The sequence below is a fragment of the Limulus polyphemus genome, unplaced genomic scaffold (assembly GCF_000517525.1).
Source record: "Limulus polyphemus unplaced genomic scaffold, Limulus_polyphemus-2.1.2 Scaffold183, whole genome shotgun sequence".
In the NCBI taxonomy this organism is placed as follows: Eukaryota; Metazoa; Arthropoda; class Merostomata; order Xiphosura; family Limulidae; genus Limulus; species Limulus polyphemus.
The window spans coordinates 542,522-557,084 of record NW_013665793.1 but is presented as its reverse complement, the minus strand read 5'-3'; the positions used below and the strand labels follow the sequence as shown (position 1 = coordinate 557,084).

The 14,563-nt window shown below is 29.8% G+C and overlaps 1 protein-coding gene and 1 long non-coding RNA gene across 3 annotated transcripts in view; one reads left to right on the top strand and one right to left on the bottom strand.

Annotated features, from left to right (window-relative positions):
- The window catches only part of LOC111084953, a 46,995-nt gene that overhangs the window by 14,507 nt on the left and 17,925 nt on the right, over positions 1-14,563 (bottom strand). The window lies entirely within an intron of this gene.
- The window catches only part of LOC106478135 (homeobox protein abdominal-A homolog), a 24,881-nt gene continuing 22,452 nt past the window's right edge, over positions 12,135-14,563 (top strand). For both annotated transcript variants that reach the window (XM_022381666.1, XM_022381665.1), the window contains exon 1: positions 12,135-12,654. In XM_022381666.1, coding sequence (XP_022237374.1) covers positions 12,195-12,654 — 460 coding nt within the window. In that variant the 5' untranslated portion in view covers positions 12,135-12,194. The remainder of the gene's footprint in view (positions 12,655-14,563) is intronic.

Here is a 14,563-nt window from a genome sequence, read left to right as displayed (position 1 = left end):
GGGAATCTTGGAAAGTTTCAGTTTTTCGTTTGATATAATGATGAACAATATTATATTTATTATTATAATATAATAATAATAATATATATATATATATATAAAATCAAAAAAAATGTCAAAATTAATATAAATTATTATTATGTTTTCTGTATTTTATAAAACTGATGTTACCTTATTTTTTGTGCGATCACAACTGCTGGAATTAAATATAATAAGCAAATAAAGACTCAGCTTCGATCATTCATTAAATATTTTAGTGCTATCTCTTATATTTAAATGTAAAAAAAATCCACAAAAAAACGCTTTTATATGTTGACAAAGTGATGTCTCATTTGTTATATGTTAACATTCAATTTTTAATTTTTAAATATTGTTTTGAACGAAACCAAGTTAATTTACGTATGATTCCTATGATTGGGATGAACGTCTCAATTTATATGGAAACTTTAACAGGTTTTATATCATGCAGTTTATCCAGTCGGATCAAATTAAAATCAAAACCTTTTTTTAACTTTTATGCCAAGCCAATAGTTGGCACCACTTGACAGCCTGCTTTACGCGTCAATGCAGTAATGGCGTATATAAACACACAAGACTTTTTTTCGTTTTTAGTTGTTGTTTTTTTGTTGTTGCTTTTTTTTTTACCAATCATGTCGCCATTTTTGTTCTTATCTCCAACTTGCTCGTGCGCGGTTGCCTTTGGCTCAAACCTGAAGTCATATATATTGATCGCTTATGTTTGTCTGGGAGGAGCTGCAGCACGAGTTTCAAGTGATGCTGGCTCTCTGTGTGAAGACGAGTCAGTGTTAGTTAATTTTACATTAGAAACACAAAGACAGAAAGAATTATTCTCCTGGAAGAGACACACCCATTTTCTGTTTCTGAATCTTATAATATTCTTAAAACTAAGAAATTTAATAATTATTAAAAACTACATTTAGAATTTTAGTCTCGATCTTTAGTAACACTATAAGTTTTGTGCATTTTAAGACGGAATAGTTTTATAAAACTTATCATAAGCATAAATTAGGATAGCTGGTATTAAATATGAATTCTCATCAAAGCAAGCTACGTACATAGTTCAGAACTAAAACATATATACCTTTTTTGTTTGTTTGAAGTTATGCAGAAAGCCACACAATGGGCTATCTGTGCTCTGCCAACCACGGGTATCGAAACCCGGTTTCTAGCGTTGTAAGTCCGCAAATATACCGCTGTGCCACTGGGAGCAAGTATATACCTACTAATGAGCTTAGCTAATAAATATAATGTTTAAACTGTGTTACATAAAATTATTGTCATGCATTGTTTCATCAGCAGTTTAAGTAATATTAATAAGATCATATGGGGTAATCCAAAATAGTTTGTCGTCTACATATCACTTAAAGTTCCTTATGATCAAATTAATAAGATCACATGGAGTAATCCAAAATAGTTTGTCGTTTATATGTCATTTAACAGTTTAAAGTTCCTTATGATCAAATTAATAAGATCACATGGTGTAATCCAAAATAGTTTGTCGTTTACATATCACTTAAGAGTTTAAAGTTCCTTATGAACAAATTAATAAGATCATATGGGGTAATCCAAAATAGTTTGTCGTCTACATATCACGTAACAGTTTAAAGTTCCTTATGATCAAATTAATAAGATCACATGGAGTAATCCAAAATAGTTTGTCGTTTATATGTCATTTAACAGTTTAAAGTTCCTTATGATCAAATTAATAAGATCACATGGTGTAATCCAAAATAGTTTGTCGTTTACATATCACTTAAGAGTTTAAAGTACCTTATGAACAAATTAATAAGATCACATGGAGTAATCTAAAATAGTTTGTCGTTTATATATCATTTAACAGTTTAAAGTTCCTTATGATCAATGTTTCTGTTCTGTTAAAAATCATGAATACTGTTAATACAATAAAAAACTGTATAATATATAACGACGTTTCGTTTAAAGCATTTGCTAATTATAAATATATATATCAAACAGTTGTAAACGTTTCATTGTGTTTTCGATCTTATATCGCGATATGAGAAATCGCATCTTGAAGAAGACTAAATGCATGAAAATATGTGCGATGTTTCACTACACCAGATTTAAGATAGCTATAATAAGCACAGATATTTAAACCAGAAACTAAATATGTACAATATTTTTTTCAGAACTAACTACAAATTTGTAACAGTTAATTCCCTGTACATTTACAAGAATAACAATTATTTTCGTGCTTAAGAAAGCACACACACAGAGGAAACATTGTTTCTTTATTGTTAAGCACAAAGATTTTCGAAGTAAGATCTGGGCTTTACCCTCCGAATCTTAGCATCAAGCTTATCGCTGAGCCACGAGGAGGTGAGTTACTGCTGACAATATTATTTTAAACAGTTTACTGTATTATTGACATCATAGTATAGGCTACAATATTACTATTATTTTTATCTAACTTTTCTTATATATATTAATATTATTAGTATTAATAACGAACGTTGGAAAATACAGTATCAATATCATATATAATACGTTTCTACTGTTTTTAGTTATTAATTGTTATCAAGAATGTTTGTACAGATATAGTTACAGAATCAGCGAAGCTAGAATTGAAACCATTGTTTAACGTATTGACAGTGTTTTAAAGTTTCATAGTGTGTAGCTTACATTAATCATACCCCTGTTTATGTAGCACGTATTCTATATCAAAACATAAGTATTAAATTGTCTAGTAGTTTTCATTAGTAACTGTCTAAGGATACTTGTTACCCCAGTCAAAAAGTTCCTTCCATTGCTTTACATGCAAATATAAATTATCTACTATTTTGCATAAAAAATACAGATCGATAAAACTACTTATTGCTGTGTCTACAGAAATATTTGAATCATTAAAAGTGGTATTCCTGGTCATTGTTTTAATTACAGCGTGACTATTCAAGTAGTAACTTAAAAACAAAATCCTAATTAAATGCTTACATGAGTATAGGCAGTAATTTGGATTTCAGTTGAACTGTGAATCACATGACAAACCAGACCGTGACACGAGAAAATTCTTAAGGACGGGTGTAACATTGTAATATAAATTAATAAAACCAGTTAATATCATTTATAAAATGAATAAATATTTTCAGAAATGTTATTGGTTGGTTGACATAAAATTCTCTGGATTATACGCTTATGTGTATTGTGAGACACCAGGATAACAAAAGTTCACGAGAATGAAAGCTACAGCGAGCGGCCATTCATTGCTCAGGCTCCATTTCACCGACTAGGAACAAGCATCTAAGCGTCTACAGCTTTCTATCCAAAAAGAAGACAAACATTTCGAGAAAAAAAAAGATTTTTACCTTCATAGTTCAAGGAAATAAGTTCAGATAGAAAGAAAGAAAGAAATAGCAAGTAAGGTGAAATCTAAATATTGGATTAAGAAATTATTATATTTTGATGGGTATCTGTATTTTCTTCTACAACGTATTTTGCATTTAATGTGTACTACAAAAACACATCTTACGCAGTACACCAAAATAATGGTATGCTGATTTGTTTACATCAGCATTTAAAAAGGTGTTAATAAAAATAGAAAAAAATATATATAAGATCTAAGTCTTAGATATTTATATATACAAAAATATGTATGTTTTTCCTAAAAGGCTTGAACTACGTCAAGCACTAACGGTTCTAAATAGTAACCTCAAACTGTTCACATAAGAACGTAGCATCTATATTCATAGACATTCGTTCACTTAATTGAAACTCAGTCAGTGAAACTTAGATTTATAAAACCTCATAATGAGAACACTTAGAATTCACAAAAGTAATGAAGCTTTTCGAAAGGAATCTGTACTGCGAGTTCTTTTTTCTTATCAAAGCCTATGCGCAGTGTTTTTATACAGTGGGAAAATCATTTCGCTTTGATAAATGTGCTAAGCTTATTAGACTTACTAATCACTTATATTTGGAAAATAGAGTTATGGGTTTTATAATAAGCTTGAATCAGTAGTTACTCTATTCATGCGCTTGAACAACGAAACATGAAACCGAATATTTCTGTCACGAACAGTTTTGATTGGAAACGATTGATTAAGCTGTGGTTAAGCTGTTGATAATTAGAACACAAATGGACAAATTTAACGCATTAAATCTCTGGTTTTTTGCAAGATTATTTCAAAAACAACACAAGCAACAACAAATCTGTAAACCGAAAGTATTGATTTTTAACACATATCGTAGCATACCTGTTCAGTCCTTGATGAACCCCGGACTATCTACTTTTTTAATTTGCTTCTTCATTATTAAACTGACTTACTCTAAGTTACTTGCAGGTTTTCGAATATTTTAATTTATAATTAAATAAAATGTCTTGTACCTTGGTGTTCCTTATTAAAATTCAGAGTTAAAGTATAGAACTTGGACTACAACATCATACAAAAAACTAGCAGGCCTATACGCCTGACCAGCTAAGCGACCTCAAGCTCAACCTGTTTAACTCTGCGGGGGACGCTTAAAAATTCCAAATATACTTTTTGTTTTTTCTTACACACATATACAAATTTGAATTAAGGCTCAAACCTAATGAATATTGTACTTATTTAACTGAACAAGTGAAACAACGTTCACGAACGAAATCTACACGACTTGTCATGGAATTGTGGACATTTCCTAGTGTATCATAGTCACTTGGACATATATATATATCGTTACGGATGCCTTTATTCGAGATTTCTAAATGTCTCTTCTTCTTAATTTGATGTCTGTTATGAACTACGTATATAGATTAACTCATTTTATACTGTTCTGAGCTGCTTGCTAGAAAAGGTTTTCGCTGTAATCTTCGGATAACCCCGTATTTCTTTTCTTGCTATGAAACAATTTATTTAAAATATATATGTCATATTCCTTATACTAGTTGTAACAATTTTATATATTTCTTATTGTTAAATATAATAGGAAAGGTAATATGTGTAAATTATTATTTATAACAATTTAGATACATTTCTCTCTGTAAACAACGTATTTATAATCATCTTTCTAATACTATTTGTAACAACTTAAGATATTTATTTCTGTAAAAAAATATAAGTACTAACATTATCTTTTCACTACTATTTGTAACATTTTGAGATATTTCTTTTTGTAAGGTATATACTGGCACATCTTACCTTTTTTTTTTCATTAATAATGAATTACAAATTTATATGAATATTTACATTTTCTTTACAATTCAGTTTATCCAGTTTATCTAAAGGTCACTTATGTTTTCTTCAAGCACTGGTGAAAATAAGATAATTGTTTTGTATTAAACATTTGATTCATTTTCTAGCTGCATATTGTGCCTGAAATAGGCTATCTTACTATACTGACAGACTAGATTATTTGTCCAGCTGTACGGTGTGGATAAAATAAGCTATCCTACTGTACTGACAGACTAGATTATTTGTCCACTTGTACAGTGTGGATAAAATAAGCTATCTTACTGTATTGACAGACTAGATTATTTGTCCAGCTGTATGGTGTGGATAAAATAAGCTATCTTACTGTATTGACAGACTAGATTATTTGTCCAGCTGTACGGTGTGAATAAAATAAGTTATCTTACTGTATTGACAGACTAGATTATTTGTCCAGTTGTACGGTGTGGATGCAAACAAGTTTATCTTTGTGAAATTAGTAATTATATTTTATTTTACAACATAGTACCGATGTATACACGTCTATCTTACTGAAATTAGTAAGTATATTTCATTTTACAACACAGTACTGATGTATACAAGTTTATCTTACTGAAATTAGTAAGTATATTTTATTTTACAACATGGTATTGATGTATACAAGTTTATCTTACTGAAATTAGTAAGTATATTTTATTTTACAACACAGTATTGATGTATACAAATTTATCTTACTGAAATTAGTAAGTATATTTTATTTTACAACACAGTATTGATGTATACAAATTTATCTTACTGAAATTAGTAAGTATATTTTATTTTACAACACAGTATTGATGTATACAAGTTTATCTTTATGTATTAACAGAACATATTGCATTTGATTTATTTTGCTGACGTACGATTTTAAGTTAAACATGTTTATCCTTCGTTATTCATACAAATATATACGTTTTAGTTGCTTTACAATTTTAGTTTATGTGTGGTTATCCAAATTTATTAAAACATCACTTAGTTGTACCGAAATACGAAGTTTCTGCTGTTAGGAGACGAGACCTATAAATCGTTTTATTTCTAAACCCAAGTACTGTAAAGTCCACATGTATGTCTTCCGATATAGTTTCTTGACTTTAAATCTAGCAGTCCTGTTATCATTAAAAACGATAATTATCAACCTGTTTTTTTTTTATTATTGTTCTAAGCTATAAGCGCTCAAGGCGTTTCGGTGTTAAAATTTAGATCTCCAGGTTTTAATTTTGTACAACTTAAACAAACGTAAAGCCATATAGCCGTTGGAAATATTTTGTTGTAGCCTTAATCTGTCATTATACACTTCTGTCTACTGCATCAGACTACTACTACTACTACTACAAAAGATGTCATTAATCGGAAATATACGTTTTTGCGTAACGTTTATGTAGGTTACGAATTTCCATTTTGCAGTACAATAAAATCTATACAGATTTATGGACGTTTCAGCTTTTTAATATACTACAACTTAAATGTCGCTTAATATTGAAAGCTACATATTTATAAGACAATATCCGTAGACTAAGAAACCATACAGATTTGTAAACGTTTTCCCGTTACTTTAGGAAAAAAGATATAGATGCCGAATATTAAAATTCATACAGTTTTTTTACAGGTTTCTATTGTTGTAAGGCACAATTTTTCACAGTGTGGAATCTTAGAAACTATACATATTGTTGTAAGGTACAATTTTACATGGTTTGAAATTTTAGAAACTATACATATTTGTACAGGTTTCTATTGTTGCAGGCTACAATTTTCAATCATGTTGAATACTAGAAACTATACATATTTGTACGTATTGCTACTGTTGTTGGAAATGGTTTTGCATTTCCAAATTTTAACAAGTTTTATTATAGTCTACAGATTAACACAATGTGTACTCATTTTTAAAAATTACGAAGGAGCTTACTGATTTATGTTGTTTTAAAGCACAATTTTACAGGGTGTGGAATCTTAGAAATTATAGAGATTTTACATATTTATATTTAAGTAGGCTACAGTATTAAACATTTTTTGATATTTGAAACTACAACAATGGATTTCTATTGTTACATGATATTCCTGAATATTAGCCTTGTACAAGTTTCTATTGTTGTAGGCTAACGTTCTGTACGTTGTTGATCCTTAGGAAATACAATCATTTTTAGAATATTAGATTACCTTAGGTTAACAATTTACATAATGATATAGCTTGATATAACCGACAACTCTATATGTAACAGGACACACATACATTAACCACAAACAAGTAAATAAAAACCAGTACGATTAGGTTTGTAAAACCCGTTTAATACTCATTATTTTTCTTTAAAAAACAGAAATTAACTTCTAAATCCGAAAGAATAAAGAATAATATGGATTAGTTTACAACAATCTATTTTTAACTGAGTAGAATTTTTCACCAATCACAATAACCAGATAAGTTCATTTATAAATTCAGCGAGTATTTATAAACAATAAAATAATGACCGATTCGACAAAATTTTGGATTTAAGTTAATTTCTTGTTGTATGATAATATATGTATGTTAACAATATATATATAATCTCATAGACAAACTTTTGGATATAAGTTAATTTCTTGTTATATGATAATATATGTATGTTAACAATATATATATATATATAATATCATTGTTTGTAACTTGCAATAATTTTATTCTCTGTAAGCAGCAAAGAATGGCTATTACTTAAACAGGATAAAGTCATGTATTATAAACTACTGATCAATTTCAGTAAAGTAAGATAAACTAACTGTTTCTTAAGCATACTTTATAATTTTTGAAGTATAAATCCTAGTGGCAAATATGGAGTAGATTACGTTACTATTCAAAGAAAAAACAAGAATATTAACCATACTTATCTAGGCCTAGAGTAGAACGTCGAGGACTCAAACAACCCTGAACTTAAACGAATATTGATTTCATAAAATGAGGGAACGATCTCAAAACTCAGATATGTTCATATACATAGTGTACTCTCAATAACCTAATCGGTTCTTGTTGTCAACGGTTGTAAGAGACACAAGCAAGTCTCTCCCAGTTTAACATCTGGATCACAGGAATGGTGAAATAACTTTGTTACAAAGAACGCATGGCTGCAGATGCTCGAGGCATTTCTGATGAGCTCACCATGATCAAACAAACCATACTATTAAAATTTCTCAAACGCTGCATAGCACCGTGCTTGTTTTATACTCAACCATTCCTTCTACGAACAAGTTGATTCTATCGTACACTCACATTGAGTTATTTATATGATACACTCACTTTGATTCAAACTGAACTGTTACTTCTTTCAATCTCACTCTTCCTTCAATACGTATAGACACGCAACTACTTAAGTATGTCTTTGATACAGGTTGGTGACATTCATAAAAATGTTGATGTTAAGTCACACAATGTTGAACGCTCAATTTCCTCTTCTATTTAAAGCATTTCTAGATTGAAATCTTATATCTTAAACAAAAAACCCTAAGGTCAACTTTCATGTAGGATTTTTATTCTAACGGAGACTGTGTCACAGCGTTTTACGTAATTTAAAACCTCTTAAAATAATCGTAAACAACACACACTACTGGTCGCTTCAACGTACTTGATATATAAACTTTTATTGCGTGTTTATTGCATTATCAATTCGTTTTATGGTTAGTTAAGTAGTGTCGCATACTCGACCAGCACTTGCGCAGCCAGCCTTGGCTTTCTATCGTAAAATGGGTAGTACCAAATATGGCGGTCGCCATTATATCTATCTCCCAGCCCTTTTCAGTTTCATGTCGTAACATGCTTCTATTAATTGATATCGTGTTTCATTATCTAAAAAAAATATATATATATATATGTTTTTATGGGTCCAAAAGCATTTATTTACGGTAGGTTATTCTAAACTAATACTCTGATTTTATAGCAAACTAGGGCTTAATTGTGCTGCCAGTTTATGAGAGTAAAATATATACTCAACAATAAAACAACCTTCTACGTTTACGGGAAATCGTGGCTTAAGTAATAAATTTGAGGCATATAATTTCTTCTAACCTGTCCAAATCTGAGGGCTGTAGTAAAACATTGTAAACCGCCCTAATGAATATCATGGTACTGATTACTATAGGTCCATTAAGATTTATTAAGTATCCAATATGCTAAATATGACAATTTATTTGTAGATAAATTCAAGTAAAGATTGGGAAGTGTTTGTATCATATAAAGTGTCAGCATTTAGATGAAATAGTGTGAGTTTATCAAAATGGGATTTATCTATTTTTTTTTATAAATACAACGTTTGACAATTTTTTCTTTTATGTCAGTGTTTAATCTTTTACCTGAAATAGTTACTTCTCTCTGTTAATAAATAATCCTCTAATTAAAGTAATCATTAGCAGATAATCTTGTACCTTAGGTAATTATTCCTTTTGTTAGTAACTAACTCTCTATCTAAAATAATCCCGCCTTTTATAATTAGTTAATCCTGTATCTTAAGTAATTATTCCTTTTGTTAATAACTAATTCTCTATCTAAAGTAATCCCTCCTTTTATTAATAGTTAATTCTGTATCTTAAGTAATTATTCCTTTTGTTAATAACTAATTCTCTATCTAAAGTAATTTTTGTAAACAGATTTATGGTAGTAATTAACTTGCCACATAGAAGAAATATGTCTTACTAGAATGTTTGTCATCAGATTATTTCTATATAAATGAATATTTTTAACAAGTTTATTTAAGTTTGTTTGTTTGTTTGTAGTTAAGCACAAAGCTACACAATGGGCTATCTGTGTTGTGCCCACCACTGGTAGTCCTTTTTGTGTGATCAAGTTATTGACAAAACAAAAAGATTATTTGATTAATGTTCATTTTTATTAATGTTCTATTTGAGATAATTTTGTGGAAGTTAATCCTTTGTTTCTGGATATAATTTTGATAAGAATTAATCTCCGTATGGTATTAAGTTGATTTTTATTACTTTCTTGATGGAAAGGAATATTTCTATATAACATAATACTTATTTTATTTGATCTAATTGAGTTATAAGCTAGTGCAAGCTAATATTTTCCTACTGTACATATTTCTGGAAACAGTAAATTTCAATGAGGTAAACCATACTTTGCGTTCTCCTTTCTTTGAGCAGTAACATTCTGTGTAACATTTATTTTCAGTACCATTCCGTTGAGACATAATCTATCTGTCCCCCGGTGGGACAGCGGTAAGTCTTCGGACTTACAACGCTAAAATCAGAGGTTCGATTTCACTCGGTAGACACATAGATGTGGCTTTGCTATAACAAAAACACACACACACATAATATACCGCAAACTAACCCATTCTTTTCGGATCGTTTTCTATACTTTGCTCACAAAGTAAACTTATTTTTCTAATTATTTGTTTTAATAAACAACTTCTTTGTAACCTCGTAGAAATTTTCCGAATATTCGAGAACCTTTATAAAAACAATGATTTCTTCAAAGAAATCAAAAACACGTGATCTTTTGTCTACAATTAAATTTTATATTTTTTGAAAGATTTTTCTAAGTCTTTTATAATGAATGAATGAAACATAAGTGAGAGATCGCGTAATAATGCACATTTAATATTTAAAGCATATTCAATAAAAAATTTTATTGTTTAGTAAAGTAGTATTATTTTCAAATAATAACTTTACTACAGAACCGGAGCTCCCTATAGCTCTAAAGAATAAAATATATTTAACCATTTTACGATACTTTAATTTCTTGTTGATGAAAAACTAAAACTTTTATCAAAATCTAATACAAAATATAATAATTTATATTTCACCAATACTGAGATGAATATTTCATAATTGAGCCCTTATATTTTACTTAATAAATAATTTACTCAGTGCAGATGAACCATCCTTTCAACTTCTATTTTTTTCTTTTGCACCAACTCTGCTTTGTCAGAGCAGGTACTAACACCGAATAAGGTTATCTTTCTGTTTCTCCTTTGAAACACAGTTTCATCTTGAAATTGCTATTTTAACGTTGTCGTAAAACGAATATCATCCGAAGATATGATCGAATTGTGTGTTTCATAGATAGTATCTGAATTAAGAAACATACAAAAAATTTTGTAATATTTTAATTACTCAAGTATTTCGTAGTTGGCTTTGCTTTTAGGAATGGCGTTGTCATGATATTTTTCGACAGAGCGTGGCTGTCAGAGTCAGTAGAACGAATTATTCACCAGATGTCGCTTGAGTATGGCGTGCGTGTTGGACGAAGCTTTTCTCCTGTCTATGGTCTGTATGCACGGGCAATATAATGCAGCTGTAAATAATGATTTTCTTAAAATATACCCTAATTATATGCAAATTTATTGTTAGCAATAGAAAGAAAAGCGAATTTTTCATATGAAATGAGACAAGCGTTACTGATAAATTTCTTATATTAATCGAAAGCAGATTTACCGATTCTCAAATGCATATACCTGGCGAAACGTAATGCTTTGATTTCTAAAAAAAAGGGGACATACTTAGGCTCCGTTTATTTAAGCTCTATAAGACTTTTCTACACGAACTTTTCCTCATTTAAACCTGAGACATACTACAAAAATTATTTTCTTATTTCGTATCACCTTTTTAAACAACATGTAAATATATTTGATTAATTTGAATTACAAGCAATTGAGAATACGTAATGCCATTTTGTAATAAAAATCGGAGTTTCCTCGAAGATCACAAAATTTAATAGCAATTAATACTGACATTTCCATAAGCCTTTTCATTAGAACAAAATAGTAGAAATAGCTTTATTCACATCATTAAAAAACGTAGTTGTCTTTCACAGAAAGAAAAGAAAAACCTCAAGCGATGATAATCTATTCTGAGCGGAAGCGGCGAGTCATTGGCTGACGAAGGCCCTGGGGCCTGCGATTGGCGTGCCATGTTTACGCGGTTCTAGAGGCTGATGTGCAGTGGCCATTACGACGAGAAGCCATATACGAGGTGTAAAGCTAGTCTTTTGAAGTTTTGTGAGAAATATGATGTAAAATGAGTTCAAATTTTATAGACAGCGTCCTTGGGAGCAAATTTTCAGCTGATCCAGGATCAGCAGGGTCTTCAGCTTTGGCCGGTTATGGACATACACAACACAGAATGTACCCTTACGTTTCCCTGTCCCCACAGTCCTCGGTGCCAGTAACTGGAAATTTGTATTACACTTCTAATGCCGATATTGCCAAATCATGTCGTTATTCGAACACTCAGAACAACCCCATGGAATCCGCTGTAGCAGGATACCCCTTCAATTTACAAAACTGTGCAGCAGCAGCAGCTGCAGCCGTGGCTGTATCAGGGGGGGCAGCTGCTTCCACAATGATGGCTCCGACTCAATTCTTCCCGCACCCCGCAAACCCTAACCTCGGCTCACCGTTGTCATCGTGTTCTCAACTTGGTATGAGACCTGACCCTATTCCGGATATCCATCGCTATCCATGGATGTCGTTGGCTGGTAAGAATGTCTTTACCATAATTCTGAAAACAAAATACCATCCAATATTTCTGCACACACATACACACACACACACACACACACACAAAACCACCAACTCGATTTTTGATTGCTGCCTTAGACAAAATGGCTTCCGTTAGGCTTAACCGATACGGCTATTTCATAGGTAGCGTGAGAAAAATGGGATATCTAGCACAATAAACAAATCTGCCAAGTTAGTATATTTTCTTGAAGTAACGTTCTGTTTTGATAGCATTAAAAGTGTGTATATATATATATATATTTATTTATACTTATTTATTTATCTATTTATTCCTATTTTATGAATATATTTCATATACTATGTAACAAAAATAGTATGGTTAGTGAGTTAATAGAATATTAAACTTATATTTTTATTAAACAGTGTATTTAAAGTGCAGAGCTTAAAATTTAATGCCACTTATAAAATTATATCCTTGTACATTATATTTTCCAAAGATTGGATTAAATATAGTTTATATAATATATAAAAATATATAGATTATCGGTACTGTTCTTGTGATATCGTATTTCAAACATATTAATACCAGCTTCTTAATTCCACATATTTTTATTTTTTTTTGCAATTTATAAAGATCACAAAAACCTTAGGTTAAGAAGGACTTCATAAGCTGCTGTATTTTATCAGTTTCATCCACAAAGATGCTGTATTTTAAAACTGAAACCAAGTATTTGAAGTACCTAAATGTTATTATTACGTTCATTAAATAGTTGTCACTAGAGGTCATATGGTAAAACTCTTTGTTTGGTAAATAAGAAAAAAATCCTATAGTATCCAGCATTTTTAAAACTGGTTTTGTCCTATTTTGACATAATATTCGATACAACTCTCTAGTGTAAAGAATATGTAAGGGTTTCTTTACGAAACTCCCAAGTGCCCTGTTACTAACGCACACACACACACTGACATATATATAAATATAAACATCTTATTAGCTGTAGATTATTAACTTGTTTGTGGATTGAAACATTAAGATTAATACCTCTTAATAATTGAAACACAGAAACACTCCAGTAAAACTAAATATAAAGTTTGATATCAAACTATTTAAACATTAAGAGAAACGTCATTTTAATGGAATAAATATTCAGCTTATATTCAGAAATTATTGTTTTCAAAAGTTCCAAAGGAATTTTCAATAAAAAGTTTTTGAATGAATTTTCTGGCTATTTGTATTTTATTTACGTTAATTGGATTACACCTGCATATGAGGATATATACTATTATTCAAACTTATGTACTTTTTATGTATCTAAAATAATCAACAACTTGATAATTTAAAATAATTAACAATGTTCCAGTGCCCCATGCAACATCAAAGACATATAATAATCATTGATAATGATCAACATCAGTACGATATTTTTTCATGGGTTATTGCCTATTTATTGTTGAAAATATATCCATTTGGAGTTAAAAGACCAAATCAGCCGATACATATTCAGCGATTATCTTTTAGATCAATAAATAATAGCTTTATTATATGAATAAACAAAATAAAGTTTATGCAGTTGATTATGTCAAAGAATAATAAAATCATTATTATTAATTAAAGCTTTAAACTTCGGTTTAAGTTTTGTGTTTCATTTATACATAAATTATTTCAAAAAATTACTCATTTTTTTAAAGTTTAATTGTTTGAAATTACGAGATATGAGTTGTCATTTTTGCTTATTCTATAAAATATTATATCTACTTCATTGCAGCACATATTACAACATGAGTTATTCTAAAAAGATTTTAAATAATTTGTATAACAACACATATTGTAGTTTGTTACAGAAAGTCGTCATATATAGTTTATATTAGTATATTTTTTATTGTGGTTTATTATAGGAAGTCGTAATATATAGTTTATATTAGTAT